Here is a 22,629-nt window from a genome sequence, read left to right as displayed (position 1 = left end):
TAGGAGTAGCTTCTTATTCCATATGACTCTAGAAAGAATCGAAGTTCTAAGGATAGAAAGAACAAGTTTTTATAAGTTGGATATTTTGCGTTTTCTAATGCACTCTAAAGAAAAAGAATTGCTTTTCGTCGGTGGACTTTGACAAAGCCTGTATAATCCACATGAGCAAATCTATATGGGGGTTGAATGGAAAATAATACTATTCCTTCCGTCATGCTGCGTGTGTGAACTTTTCTGCTTGGTTTGAGTTTTCTTTTATTAGAGCAATTTTCCTTAAGAGACTGGTTATTGTGAATTGTGACAATTTATTCTTTGTTGTTCTAGAAGTTCAGGGTCTGTTGTTCTAGAAGTTCAGGTTGTATCTGTCATATCTTCTTTTGCCAGTCTTCTCATTTAGCAGAACTCCTCTCAACATGTCTGTCTTTTTCACCTCGCTGGTCAATTTCCAATCCCTTGATGCTCTGAAATTTGTGTTATGTTCAGATCCTCTTATAGTCTTCGCATTGTCTTCCCAAAACTTCGGACTCATGCCACTCGGAATTGATCAAGACAACGCTTGGCTGAATCTAACACAATAGATCTTATAAGTGTGTCTGCAAAATATACTACAGGACGGCGACAGTGACTTCTTCCTACCAAATTCGATGGCTCTGGAGATTAAACAGGTATGTAACTTCTTGAGAACATTATCGGTGACTTCATAGATGAACTTCTGAAGTTTAAGTAGCACTTCTGGTTTAAAATTTGTTATGATTAGCGGCGTGATTCACTAAATGTTTTGGTCTATAATTGATTGAATTACTGAGTACAGTCTTCTATAAATTATTTCATATTTATTTTTATTTAGCTTGGATCTTCATTATCCTCTTCAGTATGCATGTAATTGTCTTGTTGGTGATTTCTTTCCTCATTGATTGATTTCCTTATAATATGCTAGATAAGTGTATTATTGCCCTGTTGGTGGTCTTTGATACTCATGTCTTCAGAAAGGAGTATCAAATGGTCCTGTGAAGGACTATTTCTTGTCGGGAAGTATAGTAAGTTCTTCTTTAGTGATAAATGTAAGTCTGTAATATTTGTTTCTTCTGAGCTGTCTCTTTGGGAAAATGCTTGCTACATTGCGGTGGCAGAGCTGTTTACATGACGCAAAGAAATCCTGAGTAATTGGTTGCATTTCTTTTTTGTTTCTTCACATCACTAACATACTGTAAGGTAGTTATGTTCTTGAGTGGTGTGTGTATAACGGTGGTAGTTTCAACAAGAAGCTAAACGTACGCTGTTGCGTGATTATTATATGTGATACCGTTTTTGATAAATTGTTACTTTCTCGTCAGCATCCTACTAAATTGGTCTGGAACCATAGAAAACTACCATGAAATTTTGGTTTCTCCCTTCTTAGATTGTATTCTGGTGAGAGTAAAACTATATTTATTACATAATGAGCTGCTCTTTGATTTCATCAGAACATAGGTTGGTAGGAAATGCCTTTATCACACATATCAAAGTATACTTCGTCTTTGGTGGATTTTATATAAGCTTTCTGTTTGGATCGAGGAAAATCTCTTGTGCCCCAAACTTAGTTGGCTGAATCTACCTGAATCGACATGTCCATGCTTACTGAGGCTAAATATTAACGAACTTCTGTGTTGGATACATAAAGCATCTTCCATTCGATTTCTAGAGCACATTAATATATTAATATATTAATTTACTGGATGCATTGTACTTACCTTCTTGTTCAATATGAAGAAGATATGAATGACAATGTTACGAAGATTTACTATACTGTACATTTATACATTTAGAGTTCAACTCGTAAAATCTACCCGACAACAATTGGCAATATTGTACCAATACATACAGGATGCACCATCTTTAGACAAAAAAAAAATAATAATAATAATAAAGCTACTGTAAAATAAATTAAAACTAATGTAAAATTTAAACTACTGTAAAATGAATAAGACTTTCTCCTTACAAATATGGCGGAGGGAGTTAGGCATCTGAGAAATACCACCATAAACTAACCAGAACAAGCGTTATCAATTGCTCTCCTTCATATTCAGACAAACAACAAATCTAAAGAATTTTTTTCTCCATATGAATCGCTTAGATGCTCATGTTCTTCTAATATGTCAATACTTTTCTACAATACCTTAATACCTCACTGTAGCTCCATGAGCTTTCGTCAACCAAAGCTGCTCCGTCAAAAATGTTACACACACTTCCTCGACAAACTCGGTGTTCGTGGCTTTGTTCAGAGGCGATTCACAAAACCACCCCTTTTTCTTCTCTTCTCCATAAAAGGTAATAGACTTAGGATATTCGGAAACACCGTCAATCACGATGTCATGACGTAGATCGAAAGTTCTAGAAGAAACAGGATATAAACCTGCAAGGTTGAGTACCTCAAGCATTACCCTCAATCGACCTCACTGGAGATGACATCGTCTTACATGAATTTACCAATTCAGCTGATTAAGTAGGAAAGACGAATTTCGGTATGAAAATAATATTTATGTATGCCAATGTAGACTGAGGCACGTTAGTCAATATCAAAATATTGACTCAACAAAGTATAGCTGGCATATGACAGGATGTGTATTGTGTAAAAGCAGCAAAGAAAAAACGTAAGGATAAGTAATATGAAGTAGACATGTGCAGAATGGAAGGACTTCTGCCATTGCACCAGGTTTAATAATCCAAACAAGTTTTTACAAGATGCTTCTAAGAAGCTTGAGGCTACATCAATTCAATTGTTTAAAAATAACTCTTGAAGAAAGAAAAAATAAAAATAAACTTTTGTAAATGACGACGATTGGAATAGAAACATGGACTTCCTGGGCCGCCACAATTCTCAATACGCAACACTAACACATATAAATAGTGTAACTTCAAAATTGAAATTTTGCAGGAGAGGGAGAACTTTTAACTATAAAATCTCATGTAAATCGCATGAACATTATGTTACTCATATTAGAGTTAGAAAGGGAACTTTATAATATTATGTTATTGACTACAATTATAAGATAAATATAAAATTTTCAAGAGATATTAAGCTTCAAAGTTCTCTGCTAAAACATTTCCAATTTGGAGCTACTGTATTTGGCATCCAAGTGGTCCGTATGTGGCGAAGTGCTAAATTAAATATTAGGCGTTGAAGGAAGCATGTCCCGTAAATTTCATTTTTAATTTCTGCCAATCGTTCTAGGTTAGACACACGAGCTGATCGTAAGTAACTGCAGGGCAAATGAATATAATAAAAAAAGATACACAAATTGCCACTAGATGTTAATAATGCATTAATGCATTGACTGACAAAAATAATTCTAGAGTGATTTACTTTGAATAATATAATGTTACAGTTTTCAAACGATACATTTTAGTTGATTTGAAGCAAATAAAACATTCAAATTTAAAATACTTGAAACACTAAGTGTTCATAATAGTGGCTATTTCTCACCGCAGAAAGACCTCTACCAACATATTTTCTGATGAGACAAGTAACTAGCTCTAGGTAATACTAAGTTTTACGCATCATTGTTTAGTGTAGTGTATTTAAGAAAGTTTATAGTTTAATTATGAAATGATTATCAAAATACAGTAATTGAGGCATCAGTAGTTCGCAAGACGTAAGATACGTAAGCTAATGATATTGGAGATGCGTGTCTAGTGTCTAATTGTTGTTAGTGATGTATTTGGTAAAGACCTGCACGGGCCGGGCCCGGCCCACGGGCGGGCCGACTCTGTTATTTCTTTGGGCCGGGCCGGGCTTGGGCGGGCCGACACTGATTTCTCTTCAGGTCGGGCCGGGCTGGGGCCGATCAATTGCAATTCTTTAATAATTATTGACTTTCGTTAAACGATAATTGGAATCAAGCCAAATGTTGAGGAAGTGTGTCCGTGGAAAATGTTACAAAGAATGCAATAGCTATTTAGAGTTTGTGTTGCTTAGCGGCTCCACTTTCACTATAGAGGATTGCAGGCATTATGCGGTAAATTGAGCTCTGACCTTGGCCTTCACTGAACTCAAAATATAAAAATAAGGGGTGGGAATGTTTTGCCTGTCGCTAAACAATATTGCCATCTTTACTTTATGCTAAAAATCAATTTAGATTTTTGTTACAGGGAATGGAGTTTTTATTCTCTCGATGACAGGCAAAGTTCTAGGAGGCAAGGGTACCATTCGGGAGGCAAGCGTCAGGTTGTGAACCAGAGTTTAGAAAATGTTTCTGAGGGTTAGGTCAAATTTAGTACTAAATTTTGAGAAAGATTCGGCCTCGAACTAATTTTTTTTTTAAATTATCGGGCCAGGGTCGGGCCAAAAATTTTAAAATTTATCGGGCCCGGGCCGGGCTTGGGCCAAGAATTTTGAAAAACTTATCGGGCCGGGCCGGCCTCGGGCCGAAAATCTCCAAAACTTTTCGGGCCCGGGCTGGGCCGGGCCTAGGTACGTTCGGGCTGGATTGGGCTCGGGCCGAAAAATTCGGCCCGTACAGGTCTCTAGTATTTGGTGATCGTTTGTTCTATGTTGGGCAGGGTAGAACGAGAATGTGTGTTGAAGCAGACAGGCCTTTATTAGTTTCAAAAAGGCAACATTGTGGATGTGTGGCTAGTTCGAGAAAGTGCATAGAAGCAGCCATAGAATTAGATGGTTCATGAGGAACACTATCCAAGATGATGACTGTTTGCAGCATTCACAACAAGATAACATTACCGAAGAATAATAGTGGACGGAGGAAAGACCTTAATGAAAGCGATTATCGTAACATTAAAGAGAATTTTCATAAAGATCCGTAGAACGAATTCGTTTAAGGTGGATCACTACCCGGAAGTCAATACACTAGAGACCTGCACGGGCCGAATTTTTCGGCCCGAGCCCAATCCAGCCCGAACGTACCTAGGCCCGGCCCAGCCCGGGCCCGAAAAGTTTTGGAGATTTTCGGCCCGAGCCCGGCCCTTCCCGATAAGTATTTCAAAACTTTTGGCCCAAGCCCGGCCCGGGCCCGATAAATTTTAAAAGTTTTTGGCCCGACCCCGGCCCGATAATTTTTTTAAAAAATTAGCTCGAGCCCGAGTCTTTCTCAAAATTTAGTACTAAATTTGCCTTCCGAATGGTACCATTCCCTCCTAGAACTTTGCCTGTCATTGAGAGGACAAAAACTCCATTCCCTGTAACAGAAATCTAACTTAATTGATTTTTAGCATAAAGTGAAAATGGCAATATTGTTTAGCGACAGGCAAAACATTCTTCCCACCCCTTATTTTTATATTTTGAGTTCAGTGAAGGTCAAGGTCAGAGCTCAATTTACCGCATAATGCCTGCAATCCTCTATAGTGAAACTTGAGCCGCTAAGCAACACAAACTGTAAATAGCTATTGCATTTTTTGTAACATTTTTCACGGACACACTTCTTCAACGTTTGGCTTTATTCCAATTATCGTTTAACGAAAGTCAATAATTATTAAAGAATTGCAATTGATCGGCCCCAGCCCGGCCAGACCTGAAGAGAAATCAGTGTCGGCCAGCCGAAGACCGGCCCGGCCCAAAGAAATAAGAGAGTCGGCCCGCCCAAGCCCGGCCCGTGCAGGTCTCTACAATACACATTTTAGCTCATTCCCTTAACTACTGCGCAATGAAATGTTACATATTATAAATATTGTACTATAAGATAGAGTATTGTTTCAGCTACAGCACAAGACACTGATTCACTTGGTTGTGTCTCCTGATATCGAAAACTGTAACAAATAAAAGAAAATATTTGATTCGTTTCACAATGAGCAAACAAGATGGCACTTGCTTTTAGATCTTACTAGAAGTGTTCCGTTTTATGAAATGTTTATTAGTATGTGTAAAATATTTTAAGGTAACAATCTTATCACGAAATAGATATATTGTTTGACCGTTTTTCGCGTGATGTTTCATATTTTTTTAAATATTAATTTACATTTAAGGAAATATTTTTTGAGACGAAACTTTCGCAGAACGCCATAATGCATTATTACCAAATTTGTACGTTTACTGTAGTAGTTACAATAAGAAAATTCCTGGATTCTAGCGTCGCAGTTCGAGAACCGGAATCGCGGTAAGGGTCGAAAACTAAGTTCTCAGTAAGTATCTAAGCAGAATTCCATTATTACTCCCTTTATTATCTGGCATCAGTAAACACTCGACACTATCTGGCAATGCCGCAGTACTCAAGCAGCGTTTAGCATAGCACCGAGCACACTTAGCGATCCACCTTAAAGTGACTACGAAAGTCAATCATTCTGAAAATCACACTTCGATGCAAGGTACACAACCTTAACATTCGCGATGGGGTTACCATTTCAATTGCTGGTCACTGTTAATAACGCTTTAGCGCGAAACAAATAGAGCCAAGAATGTAAAAATTGACTACCGTAACTGGAAACGTGTGATATGATCCTGAGTACTCTTTCACCAGTACATGGGTGTTCAAAGAAGCATAATTCTTATCTTCCAATCGTGAAACATTGCAGAGCCTTTATTAGCTGTGGGAAACAAATTTCTGATAATGTGGGGGTCCTATGGTTTCGCTCACACGACGATTCACTGCCACTGATTATATGGATACTCTACGTTGACCACGTGTATCATATACTCTTTGACGTTGTTTCTGGCCAATTACATTTTTTTCAAGATGACAATATGTCGATTCGCGTCACTAGAGTGGTAGAGGTGTGGTTTCATTAACATTGAAACTTCGATACACTTTCTGGCCTGTCTAATGCCAATACCCTAATATTATTGGAAACATGTGATCAGTTCTGGAACTTATATTCCGGAACAGACATCCTTCTCCATCCTTACTGACGAGACTGGTGCTACACTGCATAAATAACGATATAATATCCTTCTTGTAACTATTCACACAATCTATATCACTCCAGCCCACGACGAATTAAAGATGTCCTTGCGGCTTAAGGGTGGTCTTTTTAAGAATGGTAAGTTTCATTGTCCTCAGGTGTTGTCGATATGATAGGCCTATCATTTATTTAAGTATTTATAATATTAACAGTGACAATAAACAAAAATAAGGCGGCGGTCACAGGCGGCGAAACATGGTTGCTTACGCTACACCGGAATCTAATCCATGGAATGGCGACATTGAACATCACCTAATAAAGTGAAGTTCAACGATTTCAGCCCAGAAAATCATGTGTGCTGTGTTTTGGGACAGGAAAGTGGAGTTGTTTGTAGACTTTTTGCCTCGTGGTGACACAATAAATTCTACGACGTATTGTGAGACCTTACAAGAACTGCACCGTTAAATCCAAAGCAAAACGCGTGGTATATAGGGATGCGCACGAGACAAGATTTGTGGCTGTCTCGACTCGAAAATGTGCTGTAAAAGTGATGTCTCGACTCGAAAAATATATATTTTTCTATTGGAAGAGCCCTGTCTCGACTCGAATTTTGTCAGGAAAATCCCGTCTGGACTCGTCTCGTGCGCATCCCTAGTGGCATACAGGTAAAGGGATTGTTTTACGTCATAACAATGCCAGTCTACACGCAATAAACTCAAAATCTCATTGCATCATTTGGTTACGAACAACTTGATCACCCTCCGTACAGTTCCGATCTAGGCCCAGTGATTACCACATTTTCCTGCATGTGAAGAAGCATCTGGGTGGTCAACGCCACGACCACGATGATGAGGTAAAAACTGACGTGCTGCAGTGGTTGTCAAATCAGGTGGCAGATTTCTATGAGACAGATTTCAAAAGCTTGTTGTACGATGCAATAAATAAGTGTCTTAAAAACGTGGAAACTACGTAGAAAAGTATATTACGGTACCTTCAATACAATTTCAATTGCTTTCCTATAACAATAAAATTGTTACACAAAGTATACATTCTTAATTAATTTAAAACGGTACTTACATAAAAACACACCTCGTTCTTGAAGTTAAGATAAAAATACATGTTCGTAATTAATAAAATTAAAATGAAATTATTGTGGTATGATATAATCCTGTATATGTTTTTTTTTCAATACAGTGTGTTATTGTTGTTCTATCTGTAAGAATGTGTGGTAAAGCAAAATACTTATCATTATTAAGGTTATGTATCAATAAAGTGGTGAACAAACCACGTAACAAGCTTCCAGGTCCTTAAGAGTTACATTGTAGATTTACATAGTACGTATGTACTTTCATATGTACTCTTATTTATTTATTTCTAACGAAAATTTAATGAACAGTTTGTGGCTTTTTGCAAATCCGTGTTTACACTTCTTTTCAACAAGCAAGCAAGCAAGCAAGCAAGAGTGTCTGTTTACCTTCCCATAGTCTGGAAAGGATGGGCGTCCAGCCGGAGGCTGCTTTGCCCGTTGGATTAAAGAAAAATTGTTGGTTTGTCTGTCTTCGAGTTTCTTTGGGGGCGTTGTCCCCCGTGTGAAGCAAGTTCTGTGTCTCTTCCTCCTGGTTTGTGTGGAGACGTGTTGCGGCGTTTGTTCTTCGGGTTTCCACTTGGTTGCGGTGTGTCTTAGCTCGCCGTGTGGTTGCATTATTTCTTGTCGCTTTACGATGATTTGTCGTCGCTCTCCTTCAAGTTTCTTCGTTTGGGCAAGCTTTGTGGTTGGTAGTTTCTGGAAAATGATGTGTCCATGGATGTGTGTGTTGTGTTCTTCCTTGTTGTGTTGTGTTTAGATTTTTCTTTTTGTTTTTCGTCGTACGGTTGGAGGTTATCTGTGTTTTTTTGTTTTGTTTTGTTTTGTTTTGTTTATTTATTTATTTTTTGAGTGAATTTTCTATTTGTTGTGTGTATTTTGGATATAATGTGTTATTTAATTGGTTGCTGGGTTGTTATAGAGCTGAGTGCGAGTTGTGATGTTTTTATGTCTTTGGTTGAGGTATGCTTTTGTGTTGTGGTTTGTGGGTTGTCTGTGTGATGTACACATCTCCTTTCGTTGATGTGACGATGTTGATATTTTTGGACAGAAGGTGTCTCGATGCTTTCTGGATGGCTTTGTGGAGAACGGTGATCTTTGTAGGTTCAGCATAGGTTGTTAGGATGTAGGTTACCCATTGCATTATCGTCTCTGTGGCGTCGTTGACGGCTATCTGTATCATCTTCTTGATCTCGCTGTTCAGTTTGATGGGTGTAGGCTCAACTGTCTGTGGTGGCGTGTCAGCGTGGTCCTGAAAAGGGCCGGAAGTTGCTGTTGCTTTGGTTTTGTTCAGGATTCTTGGTAGGGTGTCTCTTTTTTCGTTTTGTCGGATTGGTCTGCTGGGGCATTGGCTGCTTCCAGTGCGGTGTCCGGTTGTGGCGCAGGTGACGCAGAACAACTTGTTGAGGGGTGAGTCGCAGACGTTCTCGTGTTGGGTGCCGCACCTGACACATTTGCGTTTTGCTTTGCATTGGTAGAAGCGGTGTCCGTACTCAAAGCAATTTGTGCATGGCTTTGGTCTGGCTTCGTTCTTGGATGCTTCTACACGACATCTCTTGTTTCCAACGGTGATACCGGTTTGGATTAAGGAGTCTATCTCTTCCGGGTTTCGAGAGAAGAGCCTGACCAGCGGGACCGGCCCTTTGTCGTTGACGATCCTTGTGACGTTGGTGAAATCGACTTGTTGGGTTTTCAGTTCTTGTTTTATTTGTGTGGTGGACATATCGATAGAGACTCCTTTAATCACACAGGTATATGTGGGGGATTGTTTCCTGTCCTTTTCAGGGCCATTGCGTGGATGGTTTGGAGGACGGGAGGTCTGTTGCTTCTCTACCCTCTCTTCTGTATGGGTTGTTTTGATTGGATTTCTGTTTGTGGGTGGGTTTCTTGGCTTTGTTTGCAGATCTTGGGATGTTTCTGGGTGAGGAGAAGTATATCCGGATGTGTTCGGCATCTTCTTTGCTTTGGTTGCTTCTTCTTCTTGATAAGAGGACTGTGAGGGCGGGAAGGTGGGAGGGTTTGGTGGCGATAGACATTTGCCACTCTTGTCTTCTTGGGAGGTGGTTGGGGGTGGAGGGCCTGTTATTTCGGTTGTGGCTTGCCTACATTTTTCTTTCTGGGATGGAGACGGGGTGTCATCTTCGTCTGTTGTGTATTCTGGGTATTTGTCATGCTTGGACATGCTGTGTAGCGAACGTTCCGCTGCCTTGGATGGCACGTATACTATCTTGGAGTGTTTTCCGAAGTCCTGTTCGTGGAATTGTTCATCGAAGGCGTCTATCACCTCTTCGTCAGTAATCGGAAGTAGGTAGTGCTTCTTATTTTGAGTCTTGTAGCCTGGGATGCAGGCCACACGTTTGCGTCCCAATTTCTGTGTGAGTTTTTCGCATACAGCATTCGGGTCTCTGAATTCAGGAGATGGATTGATGATTATGGATATGAATACGGTCCCCTCTGCATATATGTCACGCTGCTTTGCTTTTTCTTCGTTTTCCTTGATGTCTCCCCATGCAGGCAGGTTCTTCTGTTTGTTCTGCTTGCGTTTCACCATTCTGTTTGGGTTGAGGATTGTGTTTGATGGAGCTAGATGTGTGTTTGTGTGGTGTGGGCCTAAAAAGGGCCGTCGTGCGTGTTTGGAGTACAGATCCGGGGAAAGGCGATTGAAACCCAAGCCAGCGACTATCGGCAAGGCCTGTACAGGTCAGGTAGCCAGACACTGCGAACTTAGTTCTACCTGGGGGTCTGCCAGCAGGGGGTCAATCACAATTTCCCATGATATGCATCCTGTGTGGAACTAGTGAGAAAAAGGTGGGATGCTTGCTCTTTGAGTCGTATGGAGAGCGACAGAATTATCTTAAAAGACTATCCTGTGCTTCTTTTTGGGTCTCTTCTCTTTATCGCAGAATTATCTTAAAAGACTATTCTGCTAGCGATTGTAAGGGTGTAATAATTACACTTGCTGCGCAGAGCTGCACCGTCCTTCTGCGTTGGTTTCTTCGCTCGAACTATCAAGTTCTTTTCAACTTACGGAAGCGGGATAAAGTATGTTCTTCCTCTCACGTGATGCAGCAAGATACATTAGTACATAGTTATTATTGTTATAAAAACCTTACTTTCTGATAGTACTTCATAAACTTTCTTGTTATCTATTTCTAGTGAAATTAAGGTGTTGTTTAAAGAACAAAATTTTTTTGAGGTGCACTCCAACATCTTCTTTTTACTGGAAACGATTACACTGATCTCTGTTGAGCTGTGTTGTGTTTTTGAGTGAAGTTAGTGTTGCATTTTCTGAATGTGTTCATCTTATTGTTAGGTTAGACTTTGTCTTGTCTTTGATAATAAATCTAAGGAAGTTTTCAGTATGATGATTCATCGCTTTTTTGGGAGCAATATGAAATAAAGCGAGAGAGAGATCTAAAACATTGGTAACATATTTTGCTATTGACCAACACAGTTATCTAGACATCAACATCAAAACATTTTCGTAGACCTTAGTTGTATCAAATAAGTGATACAATTGTAGCTTGTGTGCTTGTGAGCTTCCTGTTTCTGGCGAAATTTACAGAATTTTCTGTTTTCGCCGTGTCATGGCAGTATGCGAATTATGTACGAAAGGTCCCCTGCAATCGTCGACATACATAATTATACATTCACAAAAACAAGAATAATTCATATAAAATCTGTACATACAAGATTTATTTTATTGATGCCTTATCTAAATTGTGTATTTAAAACTTTAATTACTTGTTTATAAGGGAATGTTAACTTGATTTAATAAATAATTCAACATTAACCCCTTGAATCCCAGCTCTATAGATAGAGTGCAGAACCTCACGAGCATGCTAAGCGGAGAGGATTAGGGAACAAATAGTGCTAACAAATCATCAACCACATTGGTTACGAATACCATAATTATTTTAAAATTATTACAATTAACATTTGTGTTTAAGGGCGTCAATCCTGAGGGGGCGGGGGCTCAGGCCCCCCAAAAGCTCATGTGGACCCCATTTATTTTTTGAATATGTATTTTTCATTATATGTACTATTATATGTACTTCTCATGAATATACAAACTCACGTCTGAATAGCCCCCCCCCCCAAAGTTACAGAGAAATTGGCGCCCTTGTTTGGGTCTCCTGTAGTCTAGTGGTTAAAAGGTTGATCATTGTAACATAATCTGACCTTCTTCTTTACCTCCATATTCTACTGCTTTTGTGATACGAAGTACACAAGAACAATACACTTCTCATAAATAGGATGGGTTCGTACTCTCAGCATCAGATGGCATAACGATAACAGACAACAACAATGAGAGCAATTCGTGACTTCGGTCCCCCCCCCCCTCCGACCAGAAGCATTCGCATGTTTTGATAATCTTTACCATGCAAGAATATTTCCTCTTTAGCCGTTGGAATCAGATATGTACGAGTCATACATAGTGGTAGGGAAGAATGCAGACTCGACTACGTACGGCCGTACGAAGTTGTAAAAATGAATAAAATGAAATTTATGAGTTTCACGTCCCACGGTTATGCCGGTTTGGCTAAAGGAGACGGTGATGATGAGGAAGGAATGAAATGGTGGAATGAAGAAAGTGGGAGGAAACGTGAGAACCCCGAGAAAACCCACACACACGGTGTTTGTCCACCACAAAGTTCACTTGAAGGAAGCTAGGATTGAACCCGGGACCCCAAGCACCAGAGGTGAACGCTCTACCATAAAGCCAGCGCGGCCCCCGTACGAAGTTGTAGTTGAGCGGTTGAGGAAAGTAAAGAGCTCTTGATACATAGGTGTCTCAATTCCTATACTTTGTCAGAATGTCCACTATGTTGATAACGTTTTAAGGAAATTAATTTACCAAAACTCCTGTATATATTTACCCTGTCTCAGGGGTAAAAGTGGGTCTGAAAAGGTAGAGGGACACATGACGTCACGCCCTCCCTCTGCCTATCTTTGTCCATTGTAACTTTTTAGGAACTGGGGAGACGCCGTACATAAATTTTGAAGGTGGGAAACGGCATCTTCTGCGTTTCCCTCACTTTTACCCCTGCTCAGTCTGTCTGTGTGAGCGTATCGAGGATGTAAGGAATCTGAAGTAGTTGATAACATCAATTTGAATCAGGTTGTATAAGATTCCAAGTTAGAAATTCAGTTCCTTGGCGGAGGTGATATCCAAGCCAAAAGTAGTAAAATATCAATAATTTCTGGTGTTGATGTTGATCATTATAGAACAAGAACAGTAATAGATAGCGAAAAACAGTTTACTGTAATCGATTAAGCATTCCAAACGCACATTTCATCTACATTATCCACTTTAACTCCTGGTTTCTGTATTCATCTATATAGAGTAAAATTATGAGAGATTATAAGAAACATTTCTAAAAAGGTTTAGCGTTCTAAGAATAGATACTATCTACTTTCTTCATCCTCTATTCAAACTGGTTGTTGCCAAAATCAACCACTTCCGGCTCTAACGTTAATCACTATAGAGTAGTAGTAATGACAATAGACACTGAGAAATTGCAATAAAAGGGATTTCTTTTGTTTAGGATCCTTTCTTGTTCTTTGCAGAATTGTATACGTAAATGTGTGAGCGAAGTCTTTTTTTCCAGCAAGCTGGCCACAACGAAGATAGATTTTTGATGTGGGATTTTATTTGTTTCCTAAGTTTTAAAGATAAACAAGTTGCTTTTAACAGTTTTTGGTGATACTGAACACCTACACAAAATATACCACAATATGAAGTAACTCAAAGTGGCAGCCTCTCGAAAATTAAAATACATAACAAGTTTTTGAACAACTGTCCAAGTATTTTTTAAAACCAAAATTAGAAATCATTTTATTTTTTATCATATGACCCAAAATTAAGAGAGTTATGAAGTTTTAAAACTTTCAATAGGCCTCCATTTTGGAACAGTATGACGGATTGGATTCGATATGAATGAACTTACCAAATTTGGTTTTAACCCATTACTTTTAAGGAAGTTACGTATGCACTATATACAAGAAATAGATTCTACTATTATAGAAATAGATTGATATCGTGAGAGCTCAGCAACAGGTATATTAACAATCCAACAGAAGCTTACTATATACCAGAAATTACAAGGGAGTCGCTGATAAGATAATGTGATAAAATGGAATCGTGATAGGTTGAGAACCATTGCTATAGAGTAAACGGTAATTGGCAGTAAGAAATGGTTTTCTGCAATCAATTAAGCTTCCCAAGAATCAGTGGCGTATTTAGGGGGGTGGCTTCCGAGCTTAAGCCCCCCCCCCCCGAAATCTTACTTACTATAGTAAAGTATATGAAATATCTTGCAGAATTTTCACATTTTCAGGCAAAGCCCCCCCCCGAAAGTTAGCAAAGCCCCTCCCGAAACAAAATTGTAAATACGCCACTGCCAAGAATATATTCCAACTCCACTTTAATATATCTACTAAAACTGGCAGTGGTAAAAATCTCCTGCTACTTCCGATTTAAATATTGAGAACATATCACGCAATACAAATCAGACTACTTTATATAGTGTACACTTGACACTGTTACTTGTTGTGTAAGCGGCAACAATATTGCGAAGTAAATCCACACGATTTTTGTTAACAAATGACCCAATCAGGGATGTTCACAAGTTGTTGTTACAGACCCGCAGCTAAAGGAAGTAATCACCTTAAATTTCCTGAATTTTTCAGTTGTTTATTGTATATGTACGTATGTATGTATGAATCGGAGGTGAACTGAAATCCCCTCACAAAAGGAAAACTTGCATCCCTGTTTATTGTTCTGGCTACGAGCCTGCGTGATCATTTCATTGTGTCATTGTGACTGGAAGTTAAATGAAGCTTGCCGAATATTTTTTGTTAGCAACTTAAAGCTTCTATCAAGGTATTTCCAACTGAGGTTTGAGAAGCTTTAAAAGTGAATATTGCCGGATTATATAGGAAAAATATAATATATGTGTTGGGTTGACTGAGGAAGTAATATCCAGGATAGACTATGGAGTTCGGCTGATTAAAGCGCACAATCTCAGAAAACGTGAGAACGAAACACGTGTACAGAGCAACAGCAAATCAGAACGACTGGTGGCTACTACAAGTAATGGTTACAATAACAACGGAATGTGCGCACACGTGAGTCATTTTCCCCCTTCTGACGAGTATTACTTTAACATTTACGAAACACGAAGAGAAATATGTCGTTTTGCGTTTTCCTATGTTGAATATTAAAAGAAAAAACAAAAAGCTCCACAATTTCGTATCACATTAGATCTTTGGTTATCAATATTCAAACCCGAAATGGTACACTTGTGTTACTTCTGACTTCGATGCATAGATTAGAACAGAGTTTCTCAACCTGGAGGTCGCGAAGATAAGCGGAAGAGATAAATGTAATTAGAATATAATACCAGAAAATATTTTAAATATTATTTTGAATTTTGATAGGCATATTTTTATTTTTATACATACTGTTAAGAACAACAAAAAATAGGTCCACTAAATTTTTCCAGATTTATTTAAAAATCAATTTAAATGAAAGAGGTACGATATGAAACTAATGAGAGCTGCATATTGAAATATCAGAAAAATACAAATGCAACAAAACCTGCATATTGAAATACAATTAAAATTGAAAGCTAATGAGATACCTCAGCATGGTTGATTTCGCTAGTATGGTAATGCCCGGTTTAATTTCCGTGATGTATAGTATCGATTCATTTAAAATACTAAATAACATTTGAAGAACTGAGTTGCATAACATCCCTAGTCCACTCTTTCTCTTCGCATTTTCCGTTTTTTGTTTTTTATGTTAGTATCTATGTTTTAAGGGCTATTCACTTCCATAAATCCAAATCAAAACCTTTTTAAAAACTCGTCTTTCTTATAAAATCACAAAAGTACTCCGGTGGACTTGCGATGTTCTACAATTCAGGTCTTCATTTTCAACAACTGTCCAAGTTTTTTAAAAACCAAAATTAGAAATCACTTTATTTTTATCATATGATCGAAAAATAAAGGAGCTATGAAGTTTTAAAATGTTCAAACGTCCTCCATTTTGAAACAGTATGACGAATCGGATTCTATACTTGTAACTAGCCTTTGGCTAGCTGGGGGCTCTGCCCCCAGACCCCTGTGTTTGCTCGGCCTGCGGCATCGCATCTCTTACTGTACGTATCATCTTTGTAATAAGAGTGAATTACGTGCATTTGCTATTTAATTACTTTTCCTGAATTTGGCCCAGCTTGAGTTTTCGCCCCCTGAGTCCTGCTTTTACCCAGCCTACGGCCTTGCACGTCTTAAACCTACAGTTCTACTAAATTTCAATTTTCTTTTCATATTTCAACTATCTATAAGATAAGATTTTATATCTCAAGAAAGTGCGCATTTAAATAACATGGAAATTTTTCATCCCCCTTTTACACCCTTTAAAAACTAAAATCGTCTGTCGCTATCTCTTTACTATTTTTACTTCATACCAAACAATATTGTAACGGAAAGTTATAGACGTTAACCACTTCCGGTCGCAATAGACTGATACAGTGCAGACGGAAACCATTCTTGGAACACAACAGACATGAGAAAATATTTTGTCGTTCTCGTTTTCCGTTTTTAATATACCTCCTGTCAACAAACGGACGAATGCACTGGCATAGTATTTCTTACAACGCTTCCCATGGTTATGCAGATAAAATATTTCAGTTTAACTTCCCACAATCATGTTCGTTAGGCTAAAGGAGACACATGATTAAAGCAAGTGTATGATAATAGAATAATCGTTGAAATGAGAATGTGGGAGAAAACGGGAATACCACGAGAAAACCCACGAACATGATGTTATGTAAAGGATACGGTAGCTTGAATTCTATTCTTTGGTAAAGCATACTATTTTATTAAGCTTGATGTGACCCATCAAGATTAATATATGCATTATTTTGGGATGAATTAAAATTTAAGATTTAATTACAATATCAGGGTAAATCTTATTATCCATAGTATTTGCTGTCTTCTTGCTAATATCATGATGAAGAAAAAATGAAATGAAATCTTTGAGTTTTACGTCCCACGATTATGCCGGTTAGGATAAAGGAGACGGTGATGATGAGTAATGAATGAAATGGTGGTATGAAGAAAGTGGGAGGAAACGGGAGAACCCCGAGAAAACCCACGCACACAGTGTTTGTCCACCACAAAGTTCACTTGGCGGGGGCTGGGATCGAACCCGGGACCCCAAGCGCCAGAGGTGAACGCTCTACCTCTGAGCCACCGCGGCCCCCATCATGATGAAGAGCTTAATAAAAGTTTATCTCAAGATTAGTTATTAACTGGTATGGTTCTCATACATCAATCTTCAGGTTAACAAATAAATTGCTTTTTGTCCGTTTCTCAAAAAACTAGGACATGGTTCCCACATATTTGACGAGTACGAATTTCCTGACTTTTCCAGATCACGATTTTCTAATTTTCAGGTCTATACTTAATGTAAAACGGAAAGTACATTTTTCTCGATCAGTCGAATACATCATCTACTATGCCTGTACATTTAATAAATTTATTTTATGGAATTTGTGTAAAATAAGGTAAAAGGTAAGGAGAAAGGAAAAGTGGGTACTGACAAGTAAAAATTCGTACTGAGAATTTCCTTTAAAGGGAAAGACATACTATTTCCTCTAAAGCACACTTTCGGGATAAAATAAAGTCCCAGTTATTATATAAATTATTTTTTATTTACCGTAATTCCACGATCACACAGAGCACCAAATAGATCCGGGAGTACTATTTCCTCTAAAGTACACTTTGGAGAAAAATAAAGTACCTGACGTACTATTTTCTCTAAAGCACACTTTGGGATTAAAATAAAGTCCCAGAGACACTATTTCCTCTTAAGCACATTTTGAAGGAAAACAAGATCCCAGACACACTATTTCGTACATTCTGGAGAAAAACAATGTCCCAGACTTACTATTTTCTCTAAAGCACACTTTGGAGAAAAATAAAATTCTCTACATATTATTTCCTGTAAAGCACACTTTGGAGAGAAATGAAGTCTGAGACATAGGGGAAGGTAGTCGAATTCTGCGCGGCGGATAATTCTGCGCGTGTGTGTTTCTTGAACTTGGAGATCCTTTACGGCACATTGGTTGCTGCTGCCACAATGCGGCCGTTACTAGTAACTACCATTAAAGGAGGGAAGCCATTGTGTCAAATACTTAGGCTGTAAGTGGGCGTAGAATTATTTCTTCCCTGTTGATGTTAAATTTTCTTCAAATAACATAAGAGGCACGTTCTATACAGTCTATAAAGCGTACATAATAAAGTCGCAAAATATCGTCACACTCTCATTACAGATGCCGAAAAGAAGAGAAAGAACAACTACAAGAGGTAGTTATACAGAGGAACAACTAACGAGGAAGGTCCATAAACCGTGAGAGTTGAATTTTGATGAAAATTTGCGACAAGATTCAGTTCGAGTTGCTAAGTAACGTAGTAATAGTCACTTGATGCGCAAACGTTTCGTTCAGCTGCTACATCGACGCCATCTTGAAATCCAGTAGGCAATGTCCAAGAATACCCTTTTGGCACAAAAATGAAAAAGCTTTTGATAGATCTTACTTCTGTATTGTAAACCACGGTAGAGCATCTATATGTGGGAACACTTCCAGTGCATAATCGCCATCTTAAAAGGCGCCATATTGAATCGTAGTAAAATATAATAAATAGGAAGGGGGTTATGTGGGGTATCAAATAACATTGGAATTTACTCCTGATCCATTTCCGTAACCAAAGTATACATATCTGTTTTCACTTCAGAGTTAAGAGGTCTCTTAGCCACAGGAATATACAAAAAATGTGCCAGTTAGACTTGTGTTATGAAACACGGTCGTGCGAGCACTTGTAGGATTTTAACTAATGCAGTATAATAACTACTATACCAATCAAATCTTGAGACTAGTAAGAGAAATCGTTAATTGAATTGAAATACCTGTAGTGAAAAATGGAATAGCAGCACTGTAACAAATTATACCTATTTCAAAGTGAGCTATATATATATATATGAGTATGTGTGTGTTGCGATTATGCATAGCATTTAAATGCTATAATATAGGTTAGGTGCAACGGCACGTATGACTTTACAAAAATATGTCTTGAAGTCATTAGAAAATTGATAGAAAAGTAATAGAAAAATTATTAGAAAAATAATATAAACTGGTGCACATAAGCAAATATTATCCTACTAACCTTTTTGCTCTTCAGTTGTGATGATGGAGATCCAAAACGAAGTGTTCAGCACACATCATCATGGAGCAGTGCAAACACTTAACAAATGCACTTTCGTCACAATCTTCATGACCACAGACACTATTTTTTACTAGTCTCCAGAACATTTGTAAATGAATCAACTATTGCTCCTGTGACGTACCCACATTTCTGCCATGCATATGCAAGTATGTCCTTTAGGACTGGCGCACAAAATTGACGATACACAACAGAATGCATTTTCATTATGAAAATTCTGTCATATAACTTGTACACCGAACAAGTGAACACCTGCTACAATTACTTACTTATCACAGTTTTGATATGAAAACTAGTCTTGCCCTTATTATAAGCAAGTGTTTAATCGTTAAAGGTGGAAAGATGCAGATATTTAATTATTAATATTGTAGGAAAAAGCAAGAAAGAGGCTTGTTTTATGGATTGCAACTTAGTATTGAATCCTGTAATATTTATTGTCATCTATTTTTAGCAGGTGTGTTTGCATTCTCTTATCACTAATAGCAGAACAGACACAAGAAAAGTGAATTCTAAGTTTCCAGGTGTATCTTCTTCTAAGAATTGGTTGTGAACTGATAATTTAAATCCCCTTCATTGTTCAATGCGGCAGCAATAAATCGATTGTATTTAGACAAACTGACAATAAATACATTAAAGTATTTTAACTTCGTAATATACACGGTAAATTATAGGTTGTCAAGTATGAGTATTGGAAAAGAATGCAATATTCTGCAACAATTATGGTCTTTGCGTAAGGTTTCAAGATTGGAGAACTTACTACATTATAATGGAGAAACTTAACTACATTATAATGGACCATGTAAAATTGCCTAAAATATATTTTTGGGTTTGATACAGTTCAACGTCCCACACTTATGCCTGCTGCGCTAAAGGAGACGTGGACCTACTGATTATAGTGGATCCGAACCATTTTGTGGTCGTTCAAATAATATGCGCCAGTTTATATCTTTTTTCTAATATACATCCGAACAACCCCTTTGGTATTCTCTGCTCGTCAGCACTATTAGGCATGTGTTTCATCGACCAGCAGTCTATTCCATCGCACTTTGAAGTAGGTATAACTTGTGGCATGCTGCTATTCCATTTTTCATTACAGGCATTTCAATTTAATTAACGATTTCTCTTACTAGTCTCAAGATTTGATTGGTATAGTAGCTATTATACTGCATTAACTATTGCATTAGTTAAAATCCTGCAAGTGCTCGCACGACCGTGTTTCATAACACAAGTCTAACTGGCACATTTTTTGTATATTCCTGTGGCTAAGAGACTTCTTAACTCTGAAGTGAACACAGATATGTAAACTTTGGTTACGGAAATGGATTCAGGAGTAAATTTCAATGTTATTTGATACCCCACATGACCCCCTTCCTATTTATCATATTTGACTGCGATTCAATATGGCGCCTTTTAAGATGGCGATCATGCACTGGAAGTGTTCCCACATATAGATGCTCTACCTTAGTTTACAATACTTAAGTAAGATCTATCAAAAGCTTTTTCATTTTTGTGCCAAAAGGGTATTCTTGGACATTGCCTACTGGATTTCAAGATGGCGTCGGTGTAGCAGCTCAACGAAGCATTTGCGCAACGAGTGACTATTACTGCGTTACTTAGCAACTCGAACTGAATCTTGTCACAAATCTTCATCAAAATTCAACTCTCACGGTTTATGGACCTTCCTCGTAAGAGAAGCCATTAGTGCTGTTAAAAGTGGGTGTGCAATTCGAGAAGTTGGAAGATTGCACTGAATTGCAGAATCCACTATTCGTCTGCGGATGAAAACTGAAAATACAGAACGTGCTACTCTCGGAAGAAAACCAGTGTTCTCGCGAGAACAAGAAAGCGAATTAGCGGACTATGTGATTTCCGTTGCGAATTTATTTTTTGGTATCACACCTATAGATCTTCGGCGTTTGGTGTACGAATTTGCTGAAGCAAATCGAATTGTTCATAATTTTAATGGAGATACCAAACTTGCTGGTAAGGACTGGTTAAGACTGTTTCTTAAAAGAAATCCACGAATAAGCCTAAGAAAACCTGAGGGAGTTAGTTTGAATAGGATAAAGGGATTCAATGAAGAAGCCGTGACACTATTTTTTAATAACTTGGAAACAGTAATGGAAAAGCACCATTTTTCCCCAAGTAGAATTTTCAACGTGGACGAAACGGGTATTTCAAACGTACAAAAACCTGTTCGAATTTTAGCACCTAAAGGTCAGAAACAGGTAGGAACTGCTATTTCGTGCGAGCGTGGGAAGACAGTCACTGTTGTGTGTGCTTGTAGTGCATCTGGAATCTTCGTCCCGCCCATATTTATATTCCCACGGCGTCGCATGTCACAGCAATTAGAAAAAGGAGGCCCAATAGGTGCAATCTATGCCTGCAGTAAGAATGGATGGATCAATGAAGATTTGTTTATGCAATGGATTTATCATTTCAGAAATTTTGTGCGTCCATCTACGTCCGATCCAGTACTTCTAATACTTGACAATCATTCCAGCCATATTTCACTCCGAATTCACATCTATTGTAGAGAAAATAACATCATAATGTTATCAATCCCTCCCCATACGTCTCACAGGCTTCAGCCGTTAGACATTGCTTTCTACGCACCACTGAGAACAGCGTTTTACAAACAATGCTCTCTGTTTTTGAAATCAAAGAACACAATGGGAAATAAGTCATCAGCAAGTAGCAAAAGACCGTGAAAACGATAAAATTACACACTACGATCTCGCCAGTATTTTCGATGAAGCATACGTCAAAGTTGCAACGATGGACAAAGCCATAGCTGGATTTAGGGCTGCGGGAATAGTGCCATTAAACCCTGACAAATTTTCGGAATCAGATTTTCACAATCTCACTGCGGAAGCACCTAACATAGTCATTACTGCCGGAGATGATGAGGACAGGTTGGTGCATAACGTCGAAGAAAATAGTCGTGATTGTGGAGTTAGTACTTCAACAGAACATAGTTTTGGTGTCGCTTCTCAGAATGACGAAGAACTTCCTAGGTCGGTTATTCGATCTAACATAGAGCAAGAGAATTCAAAACCTCACGAGAAACCACTATCTTCATCTTCGAAGGTTGCAGACGAAACTAAAAGTGTTAAGGTTACTGACATTTCTCCTCTCCCGTTGAAACATAAACCCAAGATAACCACAAATAAAATGCAACAGTCAGAAATTTCGACATCCACTCCCATCAAGAAACGATTAGAAAAGAGGAAACCAAACAAGAGGTACGTGAAGGAGATAGATAAAACTACAAAGGAAGAAAGTATACACAAGAAAAAGAAACGTATGAATCCAGGAAGAAATTACAGAAAAAGCACCAACTGCAATGATTCGGAAGAATCTTTATCATCTTTAGATGAACACCAGCTTTGTGATGATGATGATGATGATGATCTCCAGTGTAT

General features: G+C 38.2%; 1 protein-coding gene across 1 annotated transcript; it reads left to right on the top strand.

The window, feature by feature from the left end:
* The first annotated feature begins 20,982 nt into the window (after nt 1-20,982).
* LOC145682199 (uncharacterized) lies at nt 20,983-21,915 on the top strand. Its single transcript, XM_081753783.1, has one exon. The coding sequence runs from the start codon at nt 20,983-20,985 to the stop codon at nt 21,913-21,915; it is 933 nt and encodes a 310-aa protein (XP_081609909.1).
* The last annotated feature ends 714 nt before the right edge of the window (nt 21,916-22,629 follow it).

Source organism: Thermobia domestica, chromosome 3 (assembly GCF_964235325.1).
Source record: "Thermobia domestica chromosome 3, izTheDome1.hap1.1, whole genome shotgun sequence".
NCBI lineage: Eukaryota > Metazoa > Arthropoda > Insecta > Zygentoma > Lepismatidae > Thermobia > Thermobia domestica.
Note: the sequence above shows the minus strand (reverse complement) of the source record. Positions and strands in the feature narration are given on the sequence as shown.